At 55.6% G+C, this 27,456-nt stretch overlaps 1 protein-coding gene and 2 long non-coding RNA genes across 28 annotated transcripts in view; 1 reads left to right on the top strand and 2 right to left on the bottom strand.

Moving 5' to 3' along the window:
* ANKRD11 (ankyrin repeat domain 11) overlaps window positions 1-27,456 on the top strand; it is a 120,131-nt gene that overhangs the window by 80,085 nt on the left and 12,590 nt on the right. For 9 of the 26 annotated variants that reach the window (XM_086350370.1, XM_086350382.1, XM_086350369.1 and 6 more), the window contains 7 exons: window positions 12,887-13,027; window positions 17,256-17,394; window positions 23,430-23,526; window positions 23,952-24,122; window positions 24,217-24,420; window positions 24,901-25,043; window positions 27,122-27,269. In XM_086350370.1, coding sequence (XP_086206496.1) covers window positions 17,368-17,394; window positions 23,430-23,526; window positions 23,952-24,122; window positions 24,217-24,420; window positions 24,901-25,043; window positions 27,122-27,269 — 790 coding nt within the window. In that variant the 5' untranslated portion in view covers window positions 12,887-13,027; window positions 17,256-17,367. Of the gene's footprint in view, window positions 1-12,883; window positions 13,028-15,070; window positions 15,121-17,255; window positions 17,395-23,429; window positions 23,527-23,951; window positions 24,123-24,216; window positions 24,421-24,900; window positions 25,044-27,121; window positions 27,270-27,456 lie in introns of those variants that run through there. The other 17 variants (XM_086350361.1, XM_086350366.1, XM_086350358.1 and 14 more) reach the window with 5 other exon arrangements.
* Window positions 14,377-17,258, bottom strand: LOC147353103 (uncharacterized). The gene is made up of 2 exons (XR_015145368.1): window positions 14,871-17,258; window positions 14,377-14,707 (listed from the first exon to the last, which is right to left on the bottom strand). It is a non-coding gene; the product is annotated as an uncharacterized LOC147353103 (long non-coding RNA).
* LOC147353102 (uncharacterized) lies at window positions 25,109-27,123 on the bottom strand. The gene is made up of 2 exons (XR_015145369.1): window positions 26,603-27,123; window positions 25,109-26,466 (listed from the first exon to the last, which is right to left on the bottom strand). It is a non-coding gene; the product is annotated as an uncharacterized LOC147353102 (long non-coding RNA).

The raw sequence follows: 27,456 nt of genomic DNA, 5'->3' as shown, positions 1-27,456 counted from the left end.
TCAACCGTGTTTGGGTCCTGAACCCTCTGAGGATTGGGGCAAAGCTGTGAATGGATCCTCTCACACTTCAGAGTTTCTGGGGCCTCAGGGCTCCCCTGACCCTTGTGCTATCACCTCTGCTGCCCCTGAACTTGGTCTCAGAGCTTCGAATTCAGTCTCTGTTTAGATGAAAGTTCCTGATTAGTGCCTTTGGGTAGAACCTGGTCTTACTCCACAGAAGACTCTCTTACACGCAGAATTCCTTTTCCCCTTTCTCAGTCAAGCTCTCTTAATAGTTTTACAACTGAAGACATATGCCACCACCAGAAGTGACAGAGAGTGGTGTGAATGACTGTGCCAGTGTGAAGCTGCATCAGGTTTTTAAAAACTATTTATTAACTGTGCTGGGTCTTGGTTGCTGCACAGGCTTTTCTTTAGTTGTGATGAGCGGGGGGAAGTTGCAGTGCTCAGGCCGCTCTTGGCAGTGACTTCTTACGTTGTGGAGCACAGGCTCTGGGGCATGCGGGCTTCAGCAGTTGCTGCTCCCGGGCTCTAGAGCACAGGCTCAGTGGTTGTGGCACACGGGCTTAGTTTGGTAACTACCAGGCACCATGTGGGGTCTTCCTGGATCAGGGATCGAACCTGTGTCTCCTGCATTGGCAGGCAAATTCTTTACCACTGAGCCACCAGGTAAGTCCTGCATCAGGTTTTTACCAGGATTTAGTTTCTTGTACTTTGATTTCTAGTGATAAGCCTTAAACTTTTAGGTATACGCATACAGAAGTGTAGACGGGTGCTCACTGTAGCACTGTTTGTATTGCCAGAGTTGGAACAACACAAATGCCAGTCAACAAGAGAAAGTAAACACCACACTGCAGTCGTAATAAAGTAGAACTACATTTAACAGAAGCCTCGATGAATCCCTAAAGCATTCTGGAGGGCAAAGGTGTATGAGGATCTGCGCAACATGTTTCCTGTAAGAATACCATGTCATGTGTAGAGGCTGACAGTGCAGCATTAACACGAGTGTGAAGACATGCATGGTGAGGATTAGCCTCAGAATCCAAAATCTCCAGAGAAGAGAGGAGGAGACAGCAGGATTCATCGGGGCTGCAGCTACGCATGTATTATTTTATATAATACATTCCAGACCAAATATGGCAAAATGAACAGAGATGGACACGTCAGCGCTCCTTTAATCGCGCCTCATGCTTTTCTGTTTGCTTCTGCGTTGTTACTTTGTTGTAAGATGACAAGGATAGAAAATCCTTCCTGTGAGGAGATCACGAAAGGAACCAACCCGATTTAAGCACGTTCACGGCCCTCCAGATTCCTGGAATGGTTTGGGAAAGAACTAAACCTCAACACTGAACATGTGCGTCAGACAGTGGTGCTGTGGGCTTTGAGGATGCAGAATTGACCTCAGTTGCTGCTGTTGATGGGCTCGCCCAGCCTGTAATTTTTTTAATTAAAGTTTCTTAGTTTTTTTGTGATTGTTCTTGTGTTTTTTTAGTATTTATTTATTCCTTCCTTTTGGTTGCACCAGGTCTTAGTTGCACCTTGAGGGAAGTCTTGGTTGCAGCATGCAGGATCCGGTTCCCTGACTGGGGACTGAACCCCAGCCTCCTGCGTAGGGAGCGCGGAGGTGCGGACCACCAGGGAGGTACCTCTGTTTTGTTTTTAACTGGCAGGTGGTGCGGTTTGAACCAAGCCGGCCAGTCGGCACACCTTGGCTTGTGTCCAGGGGAGCCCCCAGGTCCCCTCATGACCCAGCTCCAGCTCTTAGTGCAGTGCCTAGACCTCACCTCGTGTCCCTGTCCTACCTGAATGGGACCTGTGACAGGCAGAGTCCCCTGGAAGCCTCCAGCTTCCTCGCCTGGAGGGGTTTCTGGGTGGGACATGGTTCTACTCTGGACTCCCAGAGCTTCTCACTTGCTCACTTGGGACACTCATTCCCACAGTGCCTGTGAAATAACTGTCCTAGGGCCAGACTTGTAGAGTTTCTCCATACTATGTAGGTAAAATGATTAGTGAAACACAGAATCTTACATGAGGTTTGTGGAGGCACTTTGCAGTTCCATCAGCTTGATTTTGTCAACTGGATGACAGAGGCACTGTATGTGCATAGTGGGGGATTATAAAATACAAATAAGACCAGAAACACATTCCCGCTGGGATCCCAGTGTTACTCGCTTTTCTGGATTCTTGCTTTGTGGATTAATTATATTTTATTATTACCTGTTGCATTTTAGCAAAAACGAGATCCTACTATTATTACCTGTTGCATTTTAGCAAAAACGAGATCCTACTGTCTTATAACTGCTGCTTTCTCACCCAGCGGCCTCTGCCTTTCCGTCTCAGACCTCAGAGCAGCTGCAACCTGCCCTTCAGCGTGTCTGTCAGAGCTGGCACAGGATTGGCCCTCTTTTTCTTATAGGGCCAGGGGAAATACCTCAGGCTTTTGCCACCTAAGAGGTACTAGGACCACTATTTGCAGGTATTGACATGCTGGTGACTCCAAGGAGGGTCTGGCGGGGAGGAAAGCCTGCCCTGGCAATGGGAGGGCTGTCAGAAGTCCTTGCTGGGTCCCCTTCCAGCTGTCCCTTTTCTCCAGGGAGGGAGCAGTATGTGCCCACCAGCCTCTTCAGTTCAATTCAGTTGCTTAGTTGTGTCCGACTCTTTGCGACCCCGTGGACTGCAGCACGCCAGGCTTCCCTGTCCATCACCAGCTCCCCGAGTTTACTCAAACTCGTCCATTGTATCGGTGATGCCATCCAATCATCTCATCCTCTGTCGTCCCCTTCTCTTCCTACCTTCAATCTTTACCGGCATCAGGGTCTTTTCAAATGACCAGCCACTTGCTTTGGGCTAAACTGAGAATGTTGTTAATCTGCTGTAAACAAACCCCAGGTTCTGTGATAACCACTCCCTGGCTCGGACTAGCCACGCTCAGAGTCCCTTTCCCCAGGCAAGGGGAGCAGCCAGAGAGCCAGGCCTGGGGCCTTCCTCAGGTGGAGGTGACCCTGAAGCCAGGGGTCTGAGGGGCCATGGTGCACAGGACAGGGGGAGAAGCTTGGGGAGCGAGCGGCCAGTTGCTGTTGCATAGATGTTGTGTTTGTCCCTAGGCACGGTAACGGCAGCAGGCACGGCACAAGTGCGTCCTCAGTTCTGAAGGCCAGACTCGGGAGTGGGGGTGCTGATGGGACGCCCCTCGCCAGGCCTGGCAGAGGCCCCCGCCACCCCCGGTTTCCTGGGCTTGTGGCCACGGCGCCATCCCCTTTCTCTCACCAGGATGCCTGCGCTGGGGCAAGGGTCTGCTCAGAGCACCTCGAGACCCTCACTTGGTTCCCTCTTGCCTGGTCAGGTTGTGCTCACAAGTGCCGCGTGGAGGGACCTTTGGGGTCTGCCATTCAGCCCCTTGCAGTGTCTCCCAGAGGGGAACGTGGAGTTTTTCTCTTGTAAACACACAGGTTTTAGGTGTGCGGTGTCAGTGTGCTCACCTGGGACTCAGCCCATCGAGGAGCTCTTCGTGACCTGCAGGGACCACTGTGGGTGCTCCATGTGCCGGGTGCTCCCAGCTGCTCACTGAGTCGTGGACACGCTTTGTTTGCAGTTTCCAGCTGTCATGCACGAGGACCCCTCCCACAGGAAGTGGGGTGTTTGGGCTGATGCGTTTCCCCTGTATTCTCAGTGCCTTCTCACTAAGGAACAATCACTGTTTCTCTGTGAGCTCCGCTGCCCCACCCAGGACTGGCTTTCTCTTGGGTTTTGCCAAAGCCAGCTCTCCAGGGAGGAGGTGAGTCTGGGCGAGCGTCTGCCACGGTCAACACGTGTCCTGCTCCGAGTGAGCGGTGCCAGTGCCCAGGAAGGGCCCTCAGGGGAGGCAGAGGCCACACCGCCAGTGTCACAAAGGCACAGGGTCACTACGAGCAGGGCTTGAGGCTGGGGTGTGCGCTTACAGCTCCTGTCTGTGGTGCTAGACCTGTGTTTAGAAGGTCTCGGCCAGTGCAGTTGCTCTGAGAGGTCAGCCAGTGTCTCCTTGCTCAAGTTCCACAGTGACACGTCGGGAGCTGAGGACTCTGCATCCCTCCCTGGTCCCTCATCCCCAAGGCTGGCTGATGGTGACTTTTGGGGCAAAAGAGGTGGCTTCATTATGGGTTTATTTCTGGATGACTTATTTGTTAACTCATTAGGCTTGTTTTGTTCCATGCATCCCCCTGGCAAACCTTGCTATTAAAAGAGGGAAATAACCAGCCGTTTACTTAAATGTAAGGAAAGTAGAGATGATTGTTTTCTTGGTAGCCTTTTTCTATTTCTACAAAAAGCTTTCTGTTTTAGGAGCAGAGCGTATGTGGACAGTGTTTCCACCACAGACAGGCCCCTTCTAGGCTGCAATGAGTCTGGCAGTAGTGTCCCCTTTGACAGATGGCTGGGCCAGGGTGGCCTTGGTCCCAGGAAAACCTCAGCAGCACGTGACGGGGGCAGCAGCCTTTCCCGGCTTGGACAAGTGGACGTTCAGGGCACAGGGGTGTCATCATGGGGCCCAGCGAAGGACGCGTCTGGGGGCACCGTCCAACGCAAGGTGGTGCTCACATCTGTCCAGTGACATGGAAAAACCTGCCAAGAAGCTTCCTCCTCCTGCCTTTGTTCTCAGCCTGCGGTGGGAGCCCAGACCTAGTGAACCCGTCTCCAAGGCTCCTCTGCCGTGAGACACACGAAATGCAGCTGTGAGTGCCTCCTGGTGCAGCAGCATCACCATTTCTCACGGTGTCACAGGACAGGCGTGAGCACTCCCCAGATGCGTCCTCCGCTGGGCCCCACAATGACACGCCTGCAGCCCTGCATGTCCACCTGTCCAAGCCGGGCACTGCCGAGGCTGCTGCCCCTGTCACGTGCTGCTGAGGTTTTCCCGGGGCCAAGGCCACCCTGGCCCAGCCATCTGTCAGAGGGGACGCTGCTGCCAAGACTCACAGCAGCCTGGACCTACCTGTGCTGGAAACACTGTGTCCACGTACACTCTGCTTCCTAAAACAGAAAGTGTTTTGTAGAAAGAGGCTACCAAAAAGCAAGGCACCCTCCCAGGCCTGCTCAGAGGCCAACCTGCAGTCTTCTCCCTAAAATTTTTCAAGTCCACACAGGCCTAGCAGACAACCAGCTGAAGTGCCGCCGGCCACTAGGGGTGAGCGCGCTGTCAGAGCACATGGCCCAGCAGGCTGACGTGAACGGCCTTTTTAAAAAGCACTTCTAGAAGAGTGGGGGACTGGGCGACACATGTCCTCAGTGAGGACACGCTGCAGGAATGCACCGTGGGGCGCGTGGGCTGTAGGACCAGACCCCCGGAGAGACCCCTGCTCGGTCACCTGTGCATGGGCGCCGGGCCCCCTGGAGGAGGAGGGGGCACACAGTGGGTCCTCCTCCTGGGCTCGCCCAGACGGCACCCTGCTCTGTCCTGGGAGGCCTGTGATCACCACGTGCCAGCCACGCGAGGCTGGGCAGCGCCTCCCGCCCTGGCACTCTGCTCCGTGTCCATCCCTCTGCCTAGTTTCCTGACTGGGAGATGTCCTTTTATGTCCAAAATGTTAGGCTTGTACAGAATTCTTCTGTCAGCCGTCCTTCGGTTTGTCCAGCAGCATAGGCCAGCCTGGGGGCACAGGGAGGTGTTGAGGGCCGGGCAGAGTGGGAGGGCCCCCGGAGGCCCCAGCTCTGGGCAGGAGGCCCCTCCTCTTCCTCAGAAGGCACCTTTTGTAGGCCCGGTGCCTCGGGGCTCCTGGGGGCTTGGTTCCCACGGTGGTGATGGCTGTTATCCGAGCCTTGTGGGAAAGTGCCAGGACAGGGGAGGTGTTAGCACTTTCACACGGGGCTGGTGGCCCAGACTGTAAGGTTGTGTGTTGTGTGCTCGTGTGTGTTTGTGTTCAGGCAGGCTGCTCCAGGCTGGTGGAGGCAGTGTCCTCATCTCGACCCTGGGCCTTGCCTACGCCTGAGGATGGCGGTGCTGAGTCCTCAAGCTGCTTGGCTGCCTGGTCACGTGGCTGGTAGCCCATCGTCAAAGTCACAATTAAGGCTTTTTCGAACCAACTGGCTGGAAGAGTGTTGAGTTTCCTGTGAAGCTCCCGTCACGTCTTAATTTAGAAACTGATGAAAGGTCTACCCAAGGGTGTCATCGGGGGCAGCGGGGCATGTCCATGTTGTGATAAAGTGATCACAGCAGAGGCAGCGTCCAGCCGCCCGCTGACTTGGGTCTTGCTGCCCACAGTCTGCATGTGGCAACCTGGGGCGGCTGGGGGCCTGGGTGAGCCGCCGTGAGGTCGCTGGGTCCCAGGGTCTGCAGCACAGACCCTCCTGCGCAGTCACAGAACCACGCTGCTTTGTTTTCCTTCACTGAAGCATACTTGATCTGCCATGTTATGTATGTTTCAGGTCCACAAGGCAGTGATTCGGTGTTTCTATAGATCAGACTCCAATACGGCTACTGTAAGGTGCCGTCTGTAATTCCCGTGCTGTGCAGTGCAGCCTTGCAGCTCATTTCTGTTACATGCAGGAGTTCGATTCTGTTAGGTCCATACCTCTCTCCTGCCCCTCTGCCTTACATCTGCTTGCTGGTGGCCGCTGGTTTGTCCTCGACATCTGTGAGTCTAGTCACCAGTCTGTTGTGTGTTTTAGATTCTGCAGAAGTGGTGTCATGCGGTGTGTCTTTCCTGTCTGACCTACTTGGCTCTGTGTAATGCTCTCCAAATCCATCTGTGTTGCTGCAAAATTTCATTTTTTATGGCTGATTATTAGTCCATCGTGTCTGTGTGTGTGTGTGTATGCGTGCATGTGCATCACATCTTTATCCAGTCATCTGCAGATGGCCGTTTAGGCTGTCTCTGAGTCTTGGCTATTCTGACAAGTGCTGCTGTGCACACTGGGGTGCGTGTATCATCGTGAATTAGTATTTTTGTTTTTTCCAGACATATTCCAGAGTGGAGTTGCTGGGTCATATGATAGTTCTGTCTTTAGTTTTTTAAGGAACCTCACACTGTTCTCCACAGTGGCCACACCAGTCCGCATTCCCACCAGCAGTGCGTGAGGGCTCTCTTCTCCACATCCTCCCCAGCGTTCGGTATCTGTACGCTTTAATGACGGCCATTCTGAACAGTGTGCGGTGGCGCCGCACTGTGGTTCTCACTTACATTCTCTCATCATTAGCCGCGTGAAGCATCTTCTCATGTGCCTGTTGGTCATATGTGTCTCTTCTTTGGGAAAATGTCTATTCAGGTCTCTTGCCCGTTTTCTGAATTTTTTTTTTAGTGTTTTCAGTGTCTAAATTCTTTATATGTTGTATACATATTTACATGTAATATACATATATATCTGTATATATACACACACATAGGGCCATAGTATGAGGCTTGTGGGATCTTAATTCCTCGACCAGGGACTGAACCTGTGTCCTTAGCAGTGAAAGTGTGGAGTCCTAACCCCTGGACTGCCAGGAGATTGATGTTTCTATCATTTGGATATTAACCCCTTTTGGTTATATCATCTGCAGGTGTTTTCTTCCACTCAGTAAGTTGTCCTTTTTATGATTTCTTTTGTTGTACAAAAGTTTAAAATTTACTTAGATACCCTTTGTTTATCTTTGCTTTCATTTCTTTTGCCTTTAGAGATGGATCCAAAAAAACATTTCTGTGACTTATGTCAAAGAAAGCTCTGCCTATGTTTTCTTCTAGGAGTTGTATGGTTTGCGGTCTTACATTTAGGTCCATTTTAATTTATTTTTGTATATGGTGTAGGGAAATGTTCTAATCTGTAATCTTTTACATATAGCTGTCCTTTTTTCCCAGGACCACTTATTGAAGAGACTGTCTTTTCTCCATGTGTATTCTTCGTCATAGCTTGATTGCCATAGGTTTTTGGGTCTCTGTCCTGTGACATTGATCTGTGATCTAAATGTCTGTCTCTGTCAGTGCCATACTGTTCTGACTTTTGGAGCTCTAGAATCTAGTCTCAAGTCAGGGAGCATGATTCCTCCAGCTTTGTCCCTTCGCCTTAGGGCTGGTTTGGCAGTAACTCCCTCACCATCCAGTGGTTAAGATTCTGTGCTCCCTGGATGAGGGGCACAGGTGTGATCCCTGGTTGGAGAACCACGCTCCTGCAGGCCATACAAAGCAGCCTTAAAAAAAAAAAAAAAGACCGCTTTGGCAATTTGGCAAAAATTGTGCTTCTGGGTAAATTTTGGGGTTATTTGTTTTAGTTCTGTGGGAAATGTCATAGATATTATGATAGAGATTGCGTTAAACCAGTAGATTGCTTTGGGTCATCTGGCCATCTTAACAGTATTAATTTGTCCCAACTCAAGAGCATAAGATATCTTTCCATTTTTTTATATCACCTTCAATTTCCTTCACCAGTGTTTTATAGTTTTTACAGTATAGATCTTTCATCTCTGTAGATAAGTTTTATTCCTAGGTATTCTTTCATGCCATTCAAAATGGGATTTTTTTCTTTCTGACAGTTCATTATTAGTGTATAAGAAAAGCAACAGATTTCTGTCCTTACCCACTTAGGCCAGTGTTTGTGAAATGTCCTGACAGCTCTCGTTGTGAGGAAAACCGTCTGTTTCTGTCTTTGCCCTTGGCACACCCTGGGAACACGCTCACAGTGACTTCATGAGCTGTGAGTGTGGTGCCTCCTGGCGCTCTGTGCTGTGTGTTACTCCACTTCCTAAAACATGGTTGCTGAACATGCTGCAGCAATGGGGGGCCGAGTATGGTCAGGAAGCACGCAGGACGTGAGCTGCATCTCCGGGCACGCCCCCAGACTCCCTCTCATGCTCATGTTCTCCTTTGGTGAAGAGTCTGCTTGTGTCGCTTGTGTCTTTTGTCCATTTTCTGTTTGGATGTTGGTCATTCGTCTGACTTGTGGTGGGCAGTTTGTCTCTTCATCCTGTAAATCCGGTCTTCACTGGGCGGCTTTCAGTTTGGTTGAGATGCAGAGGACCGGTGTTTCCCTTTTTGAATGAATGGCTCTGCTGGTGTCGTGTCTAAGAACGCTGCCTATCTAAGATCTCAAAGATTTCTTCTACGGTTCCTAAAATTTGTACAGGTTTTTATAGTTTTTTTTGAGATGTATACCTGAATTCCCATTATTATTTGGAGCACTTGTTAATGATACTGTGTTTTTGTTGTTTTTACATGTTCTTGCTAGTTAGTAGACATAGGGTGGATTTTTGTGTGTTGATCTGCTATTTTGCAGCCTCTTTGAGCTCACTGTATCGTGGAGTTTTTGGTTGATTCCTTGCAGTTTTTCAGATAGACAGTCATGTCGTTATCAAGTAGAATGTTTTATTTTCCGTCCCAATTAGTTTGTGTCTTTTCCCCCTTTTCTTCCTCATCCTCTGACTGGTGCTTCAAGGACGATGTCCAGAAGCGGGAGTGGGAGGGAGGCGTGTCCCGTGTCTCACTGTCAGGGCGATGCTGGCTGAGGTGCTGTCCACGCCCCTCCTCTCTCTGAGCGGTTCCTGGACCCTGTGGTGCCGAGGGCTTGGGCCTCAAAGTCTTAGGCTTTGAATGCCAGACACATTTTCTGCATCAGTTGTTAGGATTGGGTGATTCTTCTTCTCTGACCTGTTGATGTGGTGGGTTATGTTGATTAGTGTTTGAGCACTGAACCAGGTTTGCAGGTTTCTAACACCAGCGTCGCTGTCCAACCTCTCTGGTCACCTTCTCCACGTGGTGACCCTGCGGGGGTTACTCTGGACCTGGTGCTGGCTCTTCTCTCCATTTGTCCTGCAGCCGCCTAGTGGGTGGGCTTTGTGTCCCTGGCTTTTAGCAGTGCTGCAGGGTCACCCAGGGCCACTTTCCCTGTCCTGTCTCTCCCCAGAGCTGTCCTCCTCTGGGCCTTCAATCTGGTCTTCCTCTGGCTTGTGCTTTTGTCTCTTGGTCATCTCTGTCACTTTCTTTCTCTGTGGATCAGCCGTGGAGGTGTGTGGACTTGCCCCCTGTGCTCTTGGTCACCTGAGTTCTCAGGCGGGTGCCAGCCTGTCCCTGTCTTCTCCTGCATTTCCTGTGCATCTTGGTCCTTCTGTGTAAGATGGCTGTTTTTCCTCCTGCGTTTGCAGCCCCTTCACCCCCATCTTCAGAGCTGTGTGTTCACCTTTAATTGATCAGGTTTTCGTTTCCATTCTGGCCGCAGTTACAGTGGCTTGTCATGTGCTCTGTGCAAGGGGAGGGTCTCCCTGCAGCCTGGGAGCCCTGAGCTGCTGTGCCCTGTGTCCAGTGACCTGCCCTTCTGTACGAGGCATGGGGCCCCCAGAAGGGAGTTGGTCCTGGGACAGAGCCTGGCAACCAGCCCCCCACTTTCTGATCACCTCCTAGGGTGCAGTCTGTCCGTAACCAGCATTTTAAACTTTATTACTGTGAAATGTAACATAAAATCTAAAAATCTGCAAAATATTGATAAAAATGTAGAATCTCATTCTCACAAAGTGCACATGGGTGTGGCCTTTGTGTAGAAAACTCCTGTCACACTCCCGGGCGTGACTCCCCTCCACATTTGTACAGCGATCACCACTCGATGTCTTAGTCGTCCTGTCGCCTCAATTAGGCAGACAGACAGTATGCCCTTTCCCCCCGTGACTTGTGAGATGGTTGGGCCTGTGTGACTCAGTTGCCCCTGGGGCCGCTGGTGCCTGTGTGGTGGGGCTGTGTGCGTGGCTGTGTCCGTGCTCCTGTCAGGATGTCAGTTCTGCTCTGTGTCCTTGCTGATGTTCTGTATCTTGTTTTGGTTTTTGTTTGCATTTCTCACCTGGATTTCCTCTCTTGTGAAGGGCCTATTTAAGTCTTGCATCCATGTCTGCAGTGGACGTCCACTCTCTGGCTTGCCGGTTTGTGGGTGCTCTCTGCAGAGGCTGCCTAAGGGCTTGCTGGCAGGTGCGTGTGTAGGAAGCGCCCTCTTCTCCTGTGGGATGGCGACCTTTAATGAACAAAACGTGCTGTTCTCCAGGTGTCAGAATTTGCAGACTTGGCCACTGTGGTCAGTGTTCTGGCTCTGCAGGCGTCGTCTTTACCTTGAGGCTGCGGAGACGTTCTCTGCCGTCCAGTGCATGTTCTTGCCGGTCTGTGGGTTCTGTGGCGGGGCTGGAATGGGGGGAACCACTGCCATTTCTGCACGTGGACTTTGCCGGCAGCAGAGTCCTCAGTGGGAGTGCAGCTCACCTGCCCTGGGCTGGGCCTGTGGGGGTCCGTGTCAGCGTCAGGCAGTTTTTTAAAAACTGTGACATTAATTTTTTAAATTAATGTTTATTTATGGAACTTGAGGTTCTCTGCTTTCCTTGTTAGGTTTATTAGCAGGGTTCTTTCTTTCTTTCTACAAGATTTCCTCCTACTTTATTCCTGCCGACATGGGCTTCTGCACAGGGATCACTGTGTGGTTTCCTGACCGTGCTCCCGACAGCAAGTCCTCCCCGCTCCTCCCTGTGCCCGGGGTCGCCACACAGGTGCTCAGTGGCTGGGCCTGAATCCTCACATGCCTGAGGGTTTGCCACAGCAGACCTTTACTGAAAAGTAACTATTTTACAAAAGGAAACAAGGTTAGTGAAGAGTGGCCTGGCTTTGTGCAACTCAGATCCACAGGGCGTGTACTAAGACAAGTTTTAAAAGTGTGGACTGGCCTCTGCATGCCCTCCTGGTCTGGACACCTCGAGATCAGGGTCCAGGACTCATGGATCTGTGAGGTGGCCACACACGCTCAGAGGTACCCATGTCTTGGAGCAAGAGGGGCGAGTGTCCCAGGGCTCCTTGGCTCAATTTTTCTCATCTTGAGACTAGGCAGTCAGTTTTTAAAAAAATTTATCTTCATAATCTTTTAAGTTGTTATGGAAACATTACTGATGAGTTCCCAGGTAGTATGGAGCTTCAGCCACTGTCCTGAGTCAGGTTCTGAGATGGTCCAGTTTTGTAGTAGGAAAGTAGAAGAAAGCTGGGAATTCCCAGTTTCAATTGTAGACAGAAAATGCCATTTCCGGCCTCAGCCCTGGGATGTGCGGAGGTGAACCTGGGCCCTCGTGTGGTGCTGTGCCACCAGATTGTGTCAGCCCGTTACAAGCTGGGGGTCCTTTGTGAACTCTTACCAGTTGACGTGGAGACAGAAGACAGGTTCTTGGGAGGCTGGTGAAGGGCAGGTTGGAGCTTCCACTCCAGATGCTTCCGAACAGTATGTTTGAAAAGCCGTTCAGAGCAGAGGCTGATTCTGATTCTAATTCTGGTGAGCTGTGTGAGACCCTCGTCCAGCACGGCAGGCCCCGGGGGTGTGATCTGGTTGGTGTGACACGCTTTCTCTGACTGTGAGGATGAGGGCTGAGGAGGGCACTGCCAGGAAGACAGAGCAGTGCTTCTTTTCCCTGTTCCTTCTGCCAAACACAGTGAACAGCCTGGGCGTGATGGACGGGATGTGCGGCACTGTCCACGCTGGGCAGGCTCAGCTTGGGTTGGGTCAGTGCGGCCGCAGGCGGAAGAGACTCGTGAACAGGTGCAGAGAGAGGCTGGCACGTGCCGGGCGGCCAGGGAGCGGCACGTGGTAGTGAGACATGAAGCCGGGCAGAGCCTCTGCTGGGTTTCTGCGGGGAGGGTGGTGGGTGGGACTGACCGACTCCGTGGGATGCAGTGGGGTCTCTAGTTGCCTGGTAGCTGGACTCCCACGTGAACCCCAAGGCCCCACCGTGTTCTCTGTCGTGGGGTGTAGACAGTGCCCTGCTGGGCTGGCCACTGGGTGGTGCGTCAGGAGAAGCCCTGTTCTGGACCCTGACGGGGGAGGGGACCCCTTCAGAAGAGCCACTGCACCCATGCATCGTGCAACGCTGACTGGAGGTGCTTGGGTTTCCTGTGGGGTCACCGAACCTTAATCCCATGCCTCTGTTTTGAAGCAGACGGTTGATGATGAAGCGATGGCGGCGTGAATGAAGGCCCAGTGAGGAGAAACGATGCCCAAGGGTGGGTGTTCTAGAACCCCACAGCAGGAAGAGCGTTCCCTGAGCAGCGACATGGTGGAGAAGCAGCCCGGAAAAAAGGTGAGCTCCCGCATCCGCACAGGGTCAGACCCGGGTGTCGCCCGCCTGCCTGCCTGGGCTGCTCTGCTTGTCCCCAGCGCAGGGCGCTGGTGTCGGGCCCCCTCTGGGGCCAGTGTGGGAGGAGCTGCCGTGGTCTGGGGTGGCTGTGGACGACAGCACCAGCTTCCTCTGAAGGATGTGTTTGTCGTTTGGCAGCAGAGTGCTTTCAGCACTAGGTCCATGGACAGAAGCTGGTGCCTGTCTGAGAGACCCCAGGACCCCGGGTTCTGACCTCAGCTGTGAGCAGGCCAGATGTGACAGTGGCCGTGTGGGCAGTCCTAACCGAGACACTGTTGGGCAACTGGACTCCCAGTTTTGCTTGACCCAGTATGAACAGGAAATGGGATGTCGACCTGCACCCTTGTGTCCTGTTAGCGTGCTGGTGCCCTGGGCTCGGGGCTGTGCAGTGTGTGTGCCGTGTGCTCCACGCACCGTGACCCCAGTGTCCCCTCCAGGCTGGTCTGCAGAATCCCAGACTCGCAGCCTTCCCGAGGGAGGGCCACCTGCAAAGGCGGTCTGTGGCCCATGCCCTGGCTCCTGTCCAGGAGGAGGGGGTGGTACACAAATGACCTCATGTGGAAGCTGGGTGTGGCTTGGTGCTGCTTCGTCGTGTGGTTTTCGAGCAGGTCTTGGACGAGGCCTCAGACTCCCTGCTCCTCTGAATGCTGGGAAACTGTAGGAGCGCTGGTTCTCAGGATCCACGTGCAGATGCTGAAGCCCAGGAAGGGCGGCAGGGGCAGGGGTCTGCCAGATCTTAGTTCCCCGTCCAGCGGTTGAGCCTGAGCCCCCTCCACTGGAAGCGCAGAGTGTTAATTTAACCTCTGGACCACCAGGGAGGTCCCCAGACAGGCTTTCTGGTGGCAGCGAAGGGACAGGCTTTTGCCATCCTGGATGGACTCCGGTGGTCCCCGTGACCTGCGAGGCAGGTGTCACCTGGGGACTGCTGCTTGACTGTGAGGGCACAGAAGGAATAGAGAAAAAGCCTCAAGGAACAAACTGTGCCGAGTGTGAGCCCCTTCTGCTCCCAGTCCAGCCCTCACCATGCCCCGCTCTGCAGGACCTGGGCTGTAGCTCCCTGTGCTCACCGGGCACAGCTGTGTGACAGCCACGTGTGCCCACAGCGGACTCCATGAGGGAAGGGATGGGTCCGACCTTGAGAGTGATGATGAGCACCCAGACTTGGGGTGGGGGGGTGTCTGCGGAGGAGCGCCCAGGGGTTTTCAGGAAGCTGTGGGCAGTGGGCGTGAGGAGGCAAGCCCACAGCCCAAAGCAGTGTGCACAGTGTGTTTCTGCACACTGTTAGCCAGCTGCTAGGTACTCAAGTTTTATTGAAGTAGAAATGCACCTTTCATTTCTAGAACCTGGGAGCATCATGATCGAGACCAGGTTTCACAGCACCGCCAGTGTCCTTGGGGGCCATCCCGCCCCCCTCAAACCTCTGCGCTAACCATGCCTCCCCGGCCACAGGGCATGTGGACCCACGGCAGGGATTTTTGCTGCTTTCCCATGGATAGGCTCTTGCTGTCAAGAAGAAGGTTCTCCCTCTGGGGCTGCGTGGTGTCCGCTGTGTGGATGTTCAGCTCTACCTCCGTTGTGCGGATGCAGGTCTGGGATGTGAGCACACGTACATTGGGGGGTTTTCTGCAGAGGTGACAGATAGGGTTTACTAGTTGGTCAAAATGACTGCTCCTCCGGGGGCTCAGATGGTAAAGTGTCTGCCTGCGATGCGGGAGACCCGGGTTCAATCTCTGGGTTGGGAAGATCTCCTGGAGAAGGAAATGGCAACCCACTCCAGTACTCTTACCTGGAGAAGCCCATGGATGGAGGAGCCTGGTAGGCTACAGTCCATGGGGTCGCAGAATTGGATATGACTGAGCGATTTCACTTTCACTTTGCAAAGTGACTGCACAGTTCTGCACCCCAGAACCTGGTCGAGGTGGACGCGATCCATGCTGACACTCAGTGACGTCTATAGACAGACACGTGTTTTCCTGTTGTCTACAGGCTCTCTGTGATCTGTCTGGACTCAGTTTTGTTTTGAGCTGCGAAGGAAGGTCAGTGTTTATTTTCTTCCCACGGATGTCCACCTGGTCACTGTCACTGGAAGGCTGTCCGTTCCTCCTGGGTTGTGGCGGTCATGTGGGGCTCACTTCTGCTCTTTGCTCTGGCCCTTTGGCCTTTAGCTTAGGTCCACCTGTTGTGTTATCTTGGTACCTGGTAATTTAACTTGTCCGCTTTCATTGTTCTCCAGAATTGTGCTTGTTATTCTTGCCCCTTTGGTTTCCATGTACATTTTGGAAAAGGTGGATCTGCTGGGCTTTGACTGCTCTGAATGCAAAGATGTGTTTGGGAGATTTGCTGGGTTAACAGTGATGAACACAGGTGGCCTCAGTTTTATCAGTCCTGTTTCTGTTCTCAGGGATATTTGTCGGCTGCATAGAGGCCTTGAGCATCTTTTGTTAGGTTTATTCCTGTGTGTGATGTCTCTCGATATTAACACAGCATGCTTCAGTGTGACTTCCTAGCTGTCTGTAGCGTGTAGGAACCGCCCACTTTCTGTCCAGCAGCCTCCCTCACCCACTCACCAGTCTGAAGAGTTGGACTGTATATTCCTCATTATTCTTCGAGGTGTCCAATCCTGCCATCCCTCAGGAAGATCAGGGTTTGCGGGGGGGCCTGCTCTGACTGGAGGAGCCACCCCCTAAGGCTGTTGTCTGGGTGGGCGCCCCCACCCATGGCTGTGCTGGAGTGGAGGCACTTTCTTAAGTGCACGCTCGTATTTTTTTGCTCATTAAAAAGTGGTTTTGTTTTTCAGTAGTTGTAATTATAGGTATTCTCACCTTGAACCCCGTCTTTTGCAGCGGAGCCTGTGTCAAGTGGGGACACCCTTCTCTCAGTGTCCTGGGGGGTGGTGTCAGGACGACTCAGGCCATTTCTGCAGTTGAGAGGGTCATGGTTTCTGTACTTTATTTTCTTAATGTGCATTACATTGATTTTTCAAATGTTTTGCATTTCTGACATTGTGATTTAGATTATCTTTTTTATGTCTAAAGATCAGAGTCATCGGCTGGGCCAGGAGTTTTCTTGGTGAGAAGGTGATGAGGCTCCTTGGGCTTAGCTGGTGGGTCTGTTCTCTGGCAGGGGTGGGGTGCAGGTGGGGACAGGTGGGCCTGTGTCGGGCCTCGCCTAGCTGGCCCTTCTGTGCACTCCAGATGCCCCTGCAGCTTGTGGTGTGCTTTGGTGGGACCCCTGGTCACCCAGGGTGTCTTGTTACCTTCCAAGACCAGAGGGCTGTTGGGGCCCCAGGAGACAGGGCTGTGTGGCGTCCAGGCCTCAGTGTCCCCTCCCAGGATCACCTGAGAGCCTCGGTGTTGTAAGGGTGGTGTGTGTGGGCAGGATTCCAGAAAGAAAGCTTGCTGCTGGGGAAGGGAGCCGCATGGTGGTAGCAGTGCTGTCTTCCGTGTCAGCGCGAGCCCAACGGCCTGTGTGGCGCCCTGTGGGCCCATGAGCCGGGCACTGCGTAGTTGGAGTGCGCCCCGTCCCACCCCACTCACAGGGCTCTGCGTGCTGCTCTTTCTGGGTGGGGCCTTGTGGAGTCTCAGCCCTCCACCCCTCCCGCGAGGCAGGCATCACCTCCGGTTCTGCAGACAGTGACACCAAGGCAGATGCGTGACTGGACTTCCCTGGATGGGGCTGGAATGCGGGCTTCTGGGTCCTTAACCTGCTGAGAGGCCAGCAGGGCTGGGAGTGATGGCCACACCCCACCACCGTCCAGGCCAGCTCCTGTGCTGGGGTGGGCCGCCCACCCTGGGGCCGCCTGCAGGGTCACAGGCCTGCAGCGAGGGCAGAGATGACTGGAGCATGGAACAGGCAGGGGGCTGCCCATGGGAAGGTGGGGAGACCAGGCTTCACAGAAAGGGGAGCCCATTGTCTTGGGTAGACATGCTCCTGTCCAGTGGGAGGCTTTACAGTGCACAGTGGGCACCATTGGTCAAGCCTCTCTGAAGGTGTGTTTGCTCACCTCCAAGTCCGTCCCAGGAGCAGTGCCATGGCTGGCGGGTAGAAGGCTCCATTACCAAGTATGAAGTGTGTTCTCCTGACACAGGAAGTGAAGTCCTTGTAGATGTGAGGACATTGAAACTTTAATTTGGGGATGGTGTCTGAAGGTGTTAACTTTCTTTTTTTCCAGGACAAAGATAAAGTTTCTCTAACCAAGACCCCAAAGCTGGACCGCAGTGATGGTGGGAAGGAGGTGAGAGAGCGCGCGCCCAAGAGGAAGCTGCCCTTCACCGTGGGGGCCAATGGAGAACAGAAGGACTCGGACACAGGTACCATTCTTGCCCACCCTCGCAGCCTGGGCTCTGCGCTGACTCCGGGGGGTCCTTCTTGAAGGCCTGGGAGGGGTGCTGGGCGAGGCTCTTTACTGATGGCGGGGTGACTGGGAGCCGACAGGGAAGGTTTCCTGCAGAGAATCGCCCCGGCCCAGGGGCCTCCCGTGTTGTCCACCGTGTGTGTGACCACCAGCTCCTCTTCCTCTGAGCTCCCAGGCACCCGCACTCTGTTCAGCCTCCGGAGAGCTTTATATGGGAGGATAAACGGGTTCCCCTCAGGGCTGGCGACGCACATAAATTAACCCAGTTGTTTGAAGTAAAAGCCAAAGGGTACTGTGAAACGGGCAGAAGCGAGTGCCGTCTTCCCTCACGTGTGGTGGAGTGCGTGCAGGAGGACCGGAGACCGCTGCGGGTGCCCGTGCTCCCAGGGCTGTTCCGTCTTGAGCTGCTCACAGGGACGAGCTGGGTCCGGGCAAGAACCTGGCCCCCCTGCTGGCCAGCTCACTCCCCTCCTCTTGGCCCTGGGGCTGGAGCCTTCCCAGCCTGCCGATCGTCTGAGCCAGGGGCAAGCATGGGCGAATCCATGGCGCTGCGAGGGGGTCCTGCTTCCCCCAGGATGCAGCCACGGGGGAAGGAGCGGAGGTCCTGCCAGGATGAAGTGGGATGCAGGCCCTGCTGTGTGAGAATTTGTGTCAGGTCACAGGACAAGTACAGGCACAGAAATGAGATAGACGTGAGAAAGTTGGGAGAAGTGGCAGAGGGAGAAGCCTGGAAGGAGTCTATTCCTCCTCAAGCTCCTGCACAGGCGCCCCCGGCGTGTGGCCCCTGGGCCCCCAGTCCTGAGTCAGCACATGGGCTCGTGTGCTGCAGGCAGGTGCTGCAGGTGGTGGGGGTGGTAGTGCCAGCTGGGGTACGACTTTTTACTGGGAAGTCGTGGTCCAGCTCCCATGGTCCAGCCTCCATGGGGTCCTTCACAAGGAGAGTCGTGGGCATCCTCCCAGGGACCCTCTGGGTCAGGTCTGGTGCAGAGGACATAGCCGGCCCAGACACGTGCTCAGGCTTGAGCACCTCGGCCAGTCCTGGTTTGTGCAGGGCAGTGCTGCTGTTGGGTATCTGCAGGTCAGTGTCCTCCTGCAAGGCCTTCCTGTCACTCACAGGAAGACTGCTGCGCCAGGAGGGGGCGGCCGGGGGCTGGGAGCACCTCAGCACAAGGCCTGTGGGGTGACTGTATGCAGAGGCCCAACACGGAGCACTCACCCTCCTCCTGGTCATCATCGCCCCTTTGGGGACAGGTCCTACTGGACCAGTGACCCTTCAACAGCAGGGTATGAGTTGCCTGCTGGAGCAGGGGGTGACTGTGACCCCCAGGGGCCCACTGCGCAGCTCTTACCTCTTTGGTTTGTTCATGGGGCAAACCAGACTCCAGTAACGGGGAGCGTCATGTCCTTTGGGTCAGTACTGGGCACCTCGCCTGCAGCCCTGGTCACTGACCCGTCTGCCCTTCCTGGTGACCAGCCATCTGGGCGGGATGAAGTCCTCCCCAAGAGGCCAGGGGCTGCAGTCATCCCCATCCCTCCCCGACTGCAGTCGGGGCTCCCTGGCGAATGCCCGCGTCCCTCCGGCGCCCCCTGCTGGGAGATGCAGCCTGGTTCTGAGCCACCAGTGGCGTCTCCTCAGCTGTGTCCCAGACCCCCACCCCTGCCCTGGGGGCCAGCCTGCTGAGAACATGCACCCAGGACAGTCCAGAAGGGGCATCCTCCTGCCTGCTGCTGTTGCCCAGTGCCAGTCTTGGTGGGACTGGGACCTGCTTCAGGTTATTCTGCCTTTTTTTCCCCCCCAGAGCTTAGCTCTACACACACCTACCTGACCACCACACACCAGGCTTCCTGCTTAGTCTCACGACAGTCTCACTGCCTCCACCTGGGGACAGAGATGGCTGCACGTGGCTTCCCTGAGGGGCAGGGCCTGTTCTGGGGGGATGTGCTGGGCTCTGGAGTTTTGAGAACATGCCCTACTGAGTGCTGGAGGCCAGTTGTGTGACCACACAGGCGCTTGGCCACCTGCTGGGCATGGACCAAAGCAGAGTAACACTCTGTGAGCCACCCATGCCATGACCCTGGAGTCCTCAGGACCCCAGTGAGAGCAGGACTGGTGTGGGGTGCTGGCCAGCTCCATCTCGGGCTGAGTCTGGAGGGTGTGGCTGGGCCCACTTGGTCTGGGTCAGGTGGCTGCTCTGTCTACTGGTCGCCAGGGTTTGGGGATGGGGCCTGAGGGGTGCCTGGAGGCCTCCAGATGGGCTGGACCAGCGGAGTGGACGACCCGTCCGTGTGCTGCTGGAATCCTGGCTTCAGTTTGCAGGGGTTGCTGAAGTGAAAGCTGGGGTCAGTGGTTGGGAAGCCCTGTTGTTCGGTCCCTTCATGCTGACCTTACCTCATAGATTCTGGCCTCCCATCTGGTCCTGTGTAATACATTCTGTTGCCCTCGCCAGGCGCTAAAGCCTTAGTCGGGAATGGGGAGGAGAAAGACTGCCTTCCACGCCCCGCCTCGGGTCAGGGACTTGCTGAAGGCCACACAGATCTCTCTCGCTGGTCAGTGATGGTCATTTGCTTTAAACAGAGAAGGAGGCAGCAGGAAACCGGACGGAAGCAGGTCCTCGCTGCAGCCGGGTGACAGGCCTGAGGCCGGAGCGTAACGGGCCGGGGGGGTGGGGGGGGGTGGCGCCACGTGTGGACGGTGCCCGGGCGGGCTTCTAGGTCAGAAGCCTGGCTGTGACTCTGTCCTGCGTGGTGGACCGTGTGCTCCTGAGACCAAGAGATAGGACACTGTCAGGATGGCAGGGCCTGGCACTGACCCCACCTCCTGCCTGCTGTGACCGAGCCCTGGACTGTGGATTCCCACCCAGCCTTCAGGGTGGAGTGAGTGTAGGCAGTGGTGACATCTGAGGGGGTCATCGATTCCCCACTGTTTTTGGCACTGTTGTGCCAAACCAGTCTCCAGAGAGACCGCTCTGCCGGGAAGCCTAGGACTGTGTGATGATGGGTACTCACCCTGTGCCCCAGACACAGGCTTCTGGTGGCAGCGACAGGCCGAGGACAGCCTGCCGACCGTATGATACCTTGGGCCAGAGGATGCTGTCCTTCGCTCAGGGGCCACGAGGTCTCCCAGGCTCATGCCATCCTGCCCCTGAGGGATGGCCTCTGCTGGAAACAGCTGTTGTCCGCTCTGTCTGGAGAGGTGGAAGCGAGGACAGACCCCCAGGTGGCAGCAGTGGGAGGGGCTGCACGGGGAAGCCGGCTCAAGGAGATCATACGGCGTCCCCAAGAGGACGGAGCTCCCGCACTGGGAAGCAGCACAGGCAGCAAGGTGTGAACCCTCACGGTGCTGGCACCCTCGCTGAGGTGCAGAAAGGAGCTGGGGCGCCCAGCCTGGCTCTGGAAAGAGCACACGGTCGCCCAGTGGCTGTGCAGGTGTGAGAGTGGGCCCCACTCAGAGTGGAAGGCAGGTAGAACCAGGGGATGTGGAGGGGGAGGCATCTGCAGAGCTCGCCCGAAAGCCAGAGGTGGCCCTGGTTTCATAAGGAGGTCTTCTCCCCGAAACTTACTCTGCATCTTTGCTGCCACGATCCACTGACTCAGGGGTTCTTCTCTGCTGGATGCTGTCAGTTCTGCTGGGGTCAGGGGGCACAACTCTGCATGCTAGGTTCTGAAACAGAGGTGCTTGGGGCTGCTCTCGTCACAGCCCCAGCTGGGCAGTTGTTGGGGGAGCAGAGCCATCTTCCAGAGGCCTCTTGGGGGGACACCAGCGAAGGCCTGAGGGCTGCTGGAATCCTTGCAGCTACTGCTGGGTGACCACGTCCCAGGAAGAGATGATAAATCTGCACTGACTTCACAGAGGACCAGCAAGATGACCAAGCTTGAGAATCAGGGTGCCAAGTCACATAGTCGCGCTTTCCTAGTGGTGAGGGGACGTTCAGCTCACGAGACCACTCCCTCATCAGCCTTGGAAGGGGCATGTCTCCAGAGAAGGGGGGCACGGCGCCTCCAGCCCCTGCACATCACCCCCTGGCCTGCCCTTGCTGCTTACACGCACCTGTCAGTATCCATGTCTCTTAACTTGGCACCTGCCGTCTGGGCTTCTGTAGGTTCTGTTTTGCTTCTGAGTGAATGTAAGAAACAAAACCTTAGCAGAACACCAAGGGGAGTGGCCCACTGCCTGGGACACTTCCTCTGCCGTGTCCTTGGGGTCGTCACACAGGGCAGGAAGGAGGCTCTGCAAGTCTTTCTGGGGTGGGTGCGTGCTGACAGGACACGGCGGTCAGGCAGGCGGGCCCTCCTACAGCGCCAGCACCCCAGCCTCCACTCCTCTGTGGCCAAGCTTCCGGGGGCGCCCACTCCATCCGGGACTCGCAGCCCAGCCAGACATGGGCTCCTCTAGATACTGGCACCCGCTGCGCCTGTAGAAAAAAACCGCACTTCAGTCTGGAGAAGCCGGCATCTCAGGAGATAGGATTACAGTTAGGGCTTCCTTTGTGTGAAGCCTCGGGAAACCTCCACCTGTGGGGTGAGACCTCCTCACACGGGGCACGTGAGGACTCCTGCTGGGGGTGCCTCAGCCCTCCAGCTCTCCCATCCCCGAGGGTGGGGGGCCTGCCTGCCATGTGCTCGGTGTACCTGTGGGTGGCCTTCGTTCTTCCTGAGACTGCAGGCCTGGGTCCCCAGGGCCCTGCCTTGCAGCTGGGGTCAGTGTCTGGGCAGCAGGTGCTTCTCAGCTGCCACTAACAGCTGTGCAGGTGGAGCCCTTGAGGCGCACCCCTGGCCCTGGGTGTCACTGCCTGCACAGCCACTTGAAGACAGAGTCGGCTGTGGCCTTTCTGCCAGGTTCCTCTGGAGTCGTACAATCATGGGCATGGCGTCTGTCCTGAAGGCCTCTATGTAACCCAAGAGGAGTGGCGCTGGTTTGTTAGCTTCCAGGGCGACCTCGTGGACTTGGCAGGGCAGCCTGGTGGGAGGCTTTGCTTCTGTCCTTGTCTCTGGGGAATTCATGTCTGCATTGTCCCTCAGCAGCAGCCCTTGGGAGGCCACACCCCCCTGATTGTCTGAGGCCCTTCCCAGGGGGCGGGGCACAGGGGTTCTGACACCCACGGCCACCCTTCCACTGTGTGAAACTGTGCCCAGACAGATCCGGGTGACCACTTAGCTGTGGTGTAGCTTCTGGGCCAGGCCCTGCAGCTTGACTGCCATCCACCATGGCTTCATTTTTCAGGACTCCTTGGAGCCACCAGGTCCCTGCTCTGCCAGCCATGTCTGGTGCAAGGCCGGGGCCCCTGCGCCACCCCCTCCTCACTGCCTTCACAGCTTGTGGGGGAGCAGGGCTCTTGGTCAATGATAAGGAGCATCTTTTCTGAATTTCCTTTCTCAGGCTTCTGCCTTGTGGGTTGGTTAAAAATCAGTAGTTGGTGGGGTGGCCTGGGCGGTGATCACGTACGACACAGATGAGCACTGTCAGCAAGTCACAGCTGTAGTTTTTATAAACAAGCAGTTTAAGGAAGTGGCAGTGAAAACTCTTAAAAGAAAATGCAAAGTGATATACTTGAAGGGCCTGAGGTGGTGAGCGGTAAAGGTGTGTGGTTCTGGGAGTGGCGACGTTGCCTCTCTCTGGGGTCTGACACAGCCCAGGGGTGTAGGGAGAACCTCTCAAGCGTGGCCCCCCGTGGCGACCCTGTGGTCTGCACCCCATGGCCTAGGACACCCCATACAGGGGCTCCCCCAAAACGCACAGGGACGCAGGGGAGGGATCTGAGACTTGGTGGATCCCCGGTTCCCATGAGCTTTTTTTTGGGCTCCTGATCCCAGGAGTTGGAGTGCTTTTCTCTCCATCACCCCTGCCCCGTGAAAGACACGGGCACTGTGGCTGTCTGCGGCCAACAGGGTGTGTGTGAGGGGCCCGAGGAGCGCAGCGTGCCTGTTGTGAGGAGGCTGAGGGGTGCCGGGCTGGCCCCGTATCTTGTTAGTGCTCTGTGTTGATGCCTTTAGATGCCTCCAGCTCAGTCCACGCCGTGGTACTGCAAGGCTGGTTCGCTCCTCGAAGCGCCATGGCATGAGATGGAGGCTCCTAGAAGCAAGAAGAAAGGTACAGTACCGCCCAGTCAGCCTTGACCTCTCCATGGGTCTCTAAACTGTGTTTGCATTTTACATCTGAACTGTCTTGGAGGCGGGTGGGGCGGAGGCCCTGGACCACAGGCACAAGCAGTTGCTAGACCGAGGCCCGTCCTCTGTGAGCGGGGACTCGGGTCGGCCGTCCCGCCGCCTGGCGTGCAGGGAATGGTCTGGGGAGGCACCTGGAGCAGTGGATGGTCGGTGGGGGCCAGGCTTGGCTTCAGTGGCTGGTGACGAGGTGTTGGAATCGTGTCCCCAGCACGGTTACTGCCAGAAGAGGTGATGCCGGGTGGCCTGCGTGCCGCCAGCTGTCCCTTCCCTTCCCGCGCGGCCAGGTGAGGCTCCAGGGTTGAGGGCTCCGTGGCATGAAGTGTCCCCTCTCTCCCCCACGCCTCACAGAGAAGCAGGGTCCTGAGCGGAAGCGGATCAGGAAGGAGCCCGTCACTCGCAAGGCCGGGCTGCTCTTCGGCATGGGGCTGTCTGGGATCCGCGCTGGCTACCCTCTCTCTGAGCGCCAGCAGGTGGCTCTGCTCATGCAGATGACGGCCGAGGAATCCGCCAACAGCCCAGGTGAGCCCAGGAGGTCCAGGGCTGGGGGCGGCCCTCCCTTGGACGGTGGTGGATCCCCCCTGCTAACCTCTGCCGTCCTCTCCTTGGCCTGCAGTGGACATGACACCAAAGCACCCCTCCCAGTCGACAGTGTGTCAGAAGGGGACGCCCAACTCTGCCTCAAAAACCAAAGATAAAGTGAACAAGAGGAACGAGCGTGGGGAGACCCGCCTGCACCGGGCGGCCATCCGGGGGGACGCCCGGCGCATCAAGGAGCTTATCAGCGAGGGGGCGGACGTCAACGTCAAGGACTTTGCGGGTGAGTGCTCGGAGGGTAGGACCAGGGCAGACTCTCTGACACAGCACCCTCTTCTCTTGCCTGTGTGCCTAGAGCTGCCTCTTCAGGAGGCCTGGGACCCCAGAACACCTGCTGAGCACGATCCCCATATGTTTGATCCAAACCTAACTTAGGAATACTGATATTTTAAGAGGTGCTACCTTGAATTTTTCCAAATCCATGGGGTGGTCACTCCCTGGGAGGCCTCGGCGCTTGCTGCACAGAGGCCTATCCAAACCCACGGCCTGCTCTGCTTTCCTGTGTAATGATGGCTGCTCACCTGTCTGGACCCTTCACAGCTTCCTAGCCTGTAGGGTTAACCGCTAGCGGTCATGGGCAACCCAGAGGTGCCCCAGGAAAGAACACCCAGGCTGGGCGCCCGTCCTTAGAGTTTCCTGTGCCGCCCGAGGTGGAAGTGGCCTTGAGGGTTAAGTCACATACGTGCTGAGTATCTGTTTCCAGGCTGGACGGCATTGCATGAGGCCTGTAACCGAGGCTACTATGATGTTGCGAAGCAGCTGCTGGCTGCGGGCGCGGAGGTGAACACCAAGGGCCTGGATGACGACACACCCTTGCACGATGCCGCCAACAACGGGCACTACAAGGTGGGTGCCTCCCCACAGACCCCCGGGTGGGCCTGCTGCAGCTTCCTAGTCTCTCTCCTTCCTGGTGGCAGGGCGACCAGGAAATGAGTCTTTGACCACCCCCCACCCCAGCTCAGCCCAGCTTTCTGCATACCTGCCATGGCTTGTGTGTCAGGGTCCTGCTCTGGCCACACAGGTATGGCTGGTTGATAGAAGGTGGCGTGGCCAGCCCCAGAATGGGAGCTCTGTCTGTCCGCATCCCTGTGCTGTCAGACCAGGCACCTTGGGCGGGTGCAGCCACACGGGGTGACCGTGTGACCAGCCCCAGAGCTGTGAGCCTGGGTGCCAGCCCAGCACTGGAGACACACGTGCAGGGGTGTCTGGCCACTTCCACAGCGCAGTGTCCTGAAAGGCCCCTGTCTAGAGACGGGAGGCAAGCGTGATGATGTGTGACATCTGGTCTTTGGTGGTGGCCCTGCTGGTCACTGCTGGCAGGTGCCAGGGAACCAGCAGCTCGGCCGGGGGGATGGGCACAATAGGACAATGACACATGGGTGCCGGGAGAGGTTGGGAAGGGCTCGAGATGCCAAAGCTCCTGCAGACACCTGACATCAGACAGAGTGCTGATGTCAGGAATTAGGCAACTTGTAGGGAAGATGAGAGGGGTTTTGTTTTTCTTTCTTAAGAGCCCTTTTAGAGAAATAGGCTGAAAAATTCATGAAATATCCAGGATTTGCTAAAAATTTCCCCAGGTCAGTGGGCAGGTATACATGAAATGAGGCCTGCGTTTGTAAGCTCATCTTTAAACTTGTTGTTAGAGAGCAGTCAGAGGCCTGTGGACATGGGGCCTTAGGACGGGGGGCCTCTGCAGAGGGGAGCTGGAAGACCAGGAGATGGGAAGTGACCCTGGACTGTACAGGTGGACAAGGGTGTGTACAGCAGAGACCCTTTCTCCATGTGAAGGGGACTGGCCTGCATTGCTCTAGTCCTAGAGGGAGGGCCCATAGCGCTGGGAACATGGTGGCCTTCAGCAGCTGGGGTGGCTGGCCCTCAGCTGACAGACAGCAAGGACATGGCCCTGGAGCCCAGCCTCTGGCCCCAGGGTTGTCCACGGTGGTGATTGAGGGCAGGGGAGCTTCCGCAGTGGAGAGGCAGTTACTGCTCTCCCCTGTCCAGTCTGCCAGCCGCCGGAGGGGCGGGGAGGCCACCGGACTGAAACAAGGATGGCAACGGAGCGGTGGTTTCCTGACGCACCTGAACACTGTCTGCACTGGACGGTCGCTGTCGGGTGTGCGGTAGTAGTGTCTGTGAACAGCCTGCACTTGTTCGTCAAGACAGACACATCAACTAGGGGACTTGCCTGTGGTCAAGACTTCGCTTTCCAATGTAGGGGACGCCACTTCAGCCCCTGGTCAGGGAGTGAAGATTCCACATGCCTCACAGCCTAGAAAAACAGAAACAGAAGCAAATCTTAACGAATTCAATGAAGATTTTAAAAATGGACCACATCAAAAAAGAGTGTAAAACATTAACTACACCCCACTTAACTGGACGTCAAGTGCTTAGGACTCCATGCTTACTCGGCAGGAGGCACAAGTTCCACCCTGAGTCAGGGAACTAAGATCCCAAATGAGGCATGGCAGGGCCTGAAAGAAGAGATAAAAATACATTATTACTAAAAATGTAACAGAGACACCAAGGAAGCAAATGCCTCAGGGAAATGGTGCCAATGGACGTGCTGGGTACAGGGTCCTCACAGACCTTCGTCTCTATAAAGTGTGACACGTCAGGTCCGCCTGTCCTTGGGTTCAGCTGTCCTGGGCACAAACTAGAAGCAGGCAATCTTACTTTCAAAATAAAAAACATGAAATACACCTGCTTGTGGAAGCTTGGTCTTTGTTTTCCCTAGTCTGAAACAGCCCTCCCACCCCCACCCTTACCCAGTACAAAACTTTGGACCAAATACCAGGAACCTGTGTGATGGGTCTGTGGTGGGGAGAGGCCTGGTGGGCAGCATGCTCAGACCCTATGAGCAGGCGCTGGTGCAGTGGCTGCTCCACGTTCCTCACGTCCCTGACGTGCCTCTCACTGCTACACAGGTGGTGAAGCTGCTGCTCCGGTACGGAGGGAACCCTCAGCAGAGCAACAGGAAGGGCGAGACACCGCTGAAGGTGGCCAGCTCCCCGACCATGGTGAACCTGCTTCTGGGCAAGGGCACCTACACGTCTAGCGAGGAGAGCTCAGCTGGTCAGTGCTGGGGTGGGGAGCGGGGCAGGCAGGGGGCAGGACAGGTGGTCTCACTGCAGGCAGCCTGCTTGGATGCCTGGTGAGAGCTTCCAGACTGTGAGGGCACCCCACCCTGGGTGGGGCTCTGGTGCAAGGCCTCCAGCCCCATGTCTGTGCAGACCCCTATCTGGCTACTCGGCCCAGGGCC

The sequence above is a fragment of the Bos grunniens genome, chromosome 18, assembly GCF_055505025.1.
Source record: "Bos grunniens cultivar Pamir isolate PY7600 chromosome 18, Bosgru_T2T1.0, whole genome shotgun sequence".
NCBI lineage: Eukaryota > Metazoa > Chordata > Mammalia > Artiodactyla > Bovidae > Bos > Bos grunniens.
The sequence above is the reverse complement of the archived record's forward strand: the minus strand, read 5'-3'. Positions and strand labels throughout refer to the sequence as shown.